General features: G+C 41.9%; 1 protein-coding gene across 1 annotated transcript in view; it reads left to right on the top strand.

Annotated features, from left to right (window-relative positions):
• Positions 1–4,278, top strand: part of IRAK1BP1 (interleukin 1 receptor associated kinase 1 binding protein 1) — a 22,750-nt gene that overhangs the window by 7,859 nt on the left and 10,613 nt on the right. Inside the window, exon 2 of the mRNA XM_015418909.1 lies at positions 2,636–2,701. Within this exon, the coding sequence (XP_015274395.1) occupies positions 2,636–2,701 (66 nt within the window). The remainder of the gene's footprint in view (positions 1–2,635; positions 2,702–4,278) is intronic.

Here is a 4,278-nt window from a genome sequence, read left to right as displayed (position 1 = left end):
GAGGTTTGCTCAGCAGGATTGCCTTAGCACTGCTGCTGGCCCAGCCTCCCCGATGCCTTTAAATACAATTCCCCCCAACACCAGACAGACCGGTGTCTGTCAGGTGTAGGAGCAGTGCCAGGGTATGAATGTTTATGGGGAGATAGTAAAAGACATTTCTAGGAGCCATTTCGATGTGTGCCTCCCTCATGAACCTGAAGAAATGTCCACCACATCACCACTCCCTCACACCAACTCCCCCTCACACTTCTTACTGCCCCCAAGAAAGCTCCTGGCAAATGTCGAGCCAGATACACCAACGCTACAAAGAGGAGGCAACTTAGGAATGCGGCAAAGACATTTGCACATAGTACTCCTGCAGTGCACTGAGCTGCACAGGCCAAGTACCAGCAAGATCACCCTGAGGTGCTCAGAACAACACAACTCAGAACAACACTTTCGTGGAAGGTGGCAGGAGTTGACTTAACAGACGACCGCTTCTTAAATGGACCGTTCTATGTGGCCTGCTCCAGAGTGAGCTCACCAAGCAGCCTGGTGATCCTAGCACCTGAGGGCAGAACCACCAATGTGGTCTAGAGAGAGGTCCTTCAGTAGAGGGGGTGTGCCTCACTTCATTTCTTATACTACAATCTTCTCTGTTAGAATTCCTACAACAAATGTCACATTTCAAATTTCACATCATCAGTATTATAACTGGATTTACGGAACTTAAATACTGTAGCAAAGCACGGGTATCAGGCTAGTAAATAAAATAAATATTGCTGTTGCCTGGCTTCCATTAAGGCCTTCCCCTTCAGCAGGGGTTTGTCATAGTTTTGGTTGTTCTTGCCTTTTGTTGTCACTGCTCTCTTTACAGGTATGAGCGTTACTGGACATCACTTGTATTCCATTTATTTACCTGTTTTTCTCACTGGGAGAGAGGTGTCACACTGTGGATAAATTACATCTTCAAACTGGGATGTTACTTCCTCTCTGGTTGTTTTAAAAACTGGCCAGTTAGCATAGTTCTGCTGGCAGAGCAAGTGGGGAGAGAAGCTGTCCTGTACTTCCTTTTATGCACTGTCTAGTACCAATATTCCAGCCTGTGGTTAAAACGAAAAGCTAAACTTAATTTTACTAGGATTATTCTATGATGCTGATTTGTGTAGTTGCTTTTTAGAAGAGATACAAGATACTTATGGGGGGAGTATTCCTAAAGGCTCCCAGTCTGCAGAAGCAGCTCTGCAGGTAAGCCTTCCCCCCCGCTGATTTCCCCCCCCCCGCGGGCACCGGCGACGAGGCCTGAGTGCCTCCCAGCCACCGGCCCACCGATTCCCCCCTCCCCTGCGGGCACTGGTGGCGAGGCCTGAGCGCCTCCCAGCTGCCAGCCCGACGCAGAGTTCCCAGAGCATTCTCTGTACATGCACAGAGAACACTCTTACTTTTGGGGGGATTTAAATATCCTCTGTCCAGTTCTTTAAACTTTTTAAATTTTTCTGCACACCTGGGGACTGCCCCAAGTGTGCAGGAAAATCTCCCTGCCCCCCAAGTGCCCCTGATGTGCGGATTTAGATATCGGCACGGAGTGGGCAACTTGGGTATTAGATATATAGATAGTTGTGCTTTGTGACAGTACTGTCCATATTCTTCTGGATAGAATCCTTAGGAAAATTAAATTGTGTCAAGTTTGTTTTATATTTGTACTCCATTTTTCTCCCTAATCTGGGGACCCAAAGCAGCGTTCAGTGTCATTCTGTCTTCCATCATTTTATCCTCACAGCAACCCTGGAAGGTGAGCTAGGCTGAATGTTTTTGAATGGCTCAAGGTTGCCCAGTGAGCTTCCATGGCAGAGTGGGGGTTTGAATCAGATCTGAGACTTTTACCCCTACACTGTGCCAGCTCTCAGATTTTATAATGTTTTCCTGGTAATCTAATGGGTTATAATTTATGGTTGCACTATTAAAATATAAATGTTTGCCATTAGGCTCTATTTGGAATTTATGCCAAAACTTGATTTCTGTCCCATAATACTTATTATGTTCAAATTGTTATAGTATTTTGTCCAAATAACATTGCTGTTTCCAAGGTGTAATATCAAGAACCACAAGAGGGCAGCAATTTTATCCAGTATAGAAAACAAATTGGATCATTCTGCTTGATAATACTCCAGCAACTCATCATACTATCTTTATTACTCCCAGCTGTTCTCATAAAGTAACTTTTTCAGGTTTCCTTAAATTATGTGTATATGAATCTTTATTGCTCATTAACAGCAATGTATAATAATCTGATCAATTTGTATGATCCTCAGGACTTTCATCAGGGATCAATATGTTTCAGATTGCTACAGATAGTTTAGTATTTCAAGGCATTTTATGACAGCTGAGATGTTTAAAAAGAATAAATGATAGAAAAGATTAATGAAGTCAGTGAAAAAGTCTGATTAATAATTCCACGAGAAAATGTTACTTGTATTAACATTAAACAGGGATAGCATTTTATCCTGAAAGAAAAATAATTTACTCACTTTTGCTACAGTTACTTAATTTAACCTTGAACCTTTGTTCAGTTCAAAACATGGTAAATATGTATAACATCATCACAGAGTATTATTTTCATGAATGGTATATTTTAAATTGTTATCTTTTATTCTAGGTAGAAAATGTGACTGTAACAAAAAACTTCAGTAGAATAGATAATGCTTATAAGATGGAAGCAGAGGTAAATATTGAAGCACAAGCAGTGGCAAAGTATCTGTTAGTAACACATTTATTCTGGTAAGCACAAATTCTTTGTCAAAAAAGCACTCGAGATGGGTTTTAATTTTTTGAATATTTGAATGAGTTTTTATTTCAAATATTGCAAATGAACAATGAAAAAGTACACCCCCTACTGTCTGAGTTATTGCTGTGAATCAGAGCTAATCCAGAGTACTAGTGAAAAGACAGTGTCTTTCATTTATCTGCTGACACTTTTCTGTATGCCTTTGTTGGCACCTTAATAAAATAGCACAAGAATCCTATGGTCCTGGTTATTTATCCTGGTGTAACTTCCAAGATAGTGTAGTTGGTACCGATGTATGCCTGCTATCAAAACTATACCAACAGTACCAGAATCAGCTGACACCCTCAGACTGTAATGTGATATACTGATGCCATTGCCCTCCCTTATTAGCTGGGCTTAAAAGGAGTTAATCCATGCATGGCAGCACAGTCACACCTCCGTTGTGATACCTTTCAACACCATGCAGACAAGCACTACCTACAATACAAACACAATTCAGCAAGGGTTCTTTTCTATCTATAAGTGATTCTGCATTAGCTGATGCACTTGGAAATGGGAAACAGCTGATTAAATGATAGAATTTTAGACTTGTGTGTAAAATGTACTTTTAAGGTCTTAAAACTTCCAGTTCATAATCATGACTACTAGGAAATTATTTTAATTGAATGCAATAAGACTTACCATCAAATACACATGATTAGGATTCCTGTCTAAACTGTCCTAAAACAACAAAGTTCTAGGAGAAAGCAACTGGTAAGACTGAACTAGGAGCATGTCAACATAGGTCATCTAGTCCAACCCCCTGCACTCTGCAGGAGCATAGCTGAAAGATAGCCCTACAACATACCCAAAAGATGGTCGTCCAGCCTCCGCTTGAAAACCTCCAGCCAAGTAGCATCCACCACCTCCCAAGGCAGTCTGTTCCACTGCTCAGCCACTCTTACAGTTAGGAAGTTTCTCCTGATATTTAGCCGGTATTGACTCCCTTGTAATTTCCACCCATTAGATCTAGTCTTGCAATCCGGAGCAAGAGAGAGTAGATCTGCTCCATCTTCTACATGACAGCCCTTTAGATACTTGAAGACTGCAATCATGTCCCCTCTAAGCCTTCTCTTTCCCAGGCTAAACATACCCAACTCAGCCTTTCCTCATAAGACTTGGATTCCAACCCTCTCACCATCCTGGTTGCCCTCTTCTGGACATACTCGAGCTTGTCAACATCCTTCCTAAAATGTGGTGTCCAAAACTGGACACAGTACTCCAGGTGAGGCCTGACCATAGAGCGGAACTACCACCTCCCGTGATCTGGACACAGTGCTTCTGTTAATGCATCCTAAGATTGGATTAGCTTTCTTTGCAGTCATATCGCACTGCAGGCTCATGTTTAGCTTGTGATCAACCAGAACACCCAGATCCCTTTCACATGTGCTGCTGTCAAGCCAAGTCCCTCCCATTCTATATCTGTGCCTTTGATTTTTTGTACCTAAGTGTAAGACTTTGCACTTATCTCTATT

The sequence above is a fragment of the Gekko japonicus genome, unplaced genomic scaffold (assembly GCF_001447785.1).
Source record: "Gekko japonicus isolate JY-2015 unplaced genomic scaffold, Gekko_japonicus_V1.1 scaffold2182, whole genome shotgun sequence".
NCBI classification, from domain to species: domain Eukaryota; kingdom Metazoa; phylum Chordata; class Lepidosauria; order Squamata; family Gekkonidae; genus Gekko; species Gekko japonicus.
The sequence above is the reverse complement of the archived record's forward strand: the minus strand, read 5'-3'. Positions and strand labels throughout refer to the sequence as shown.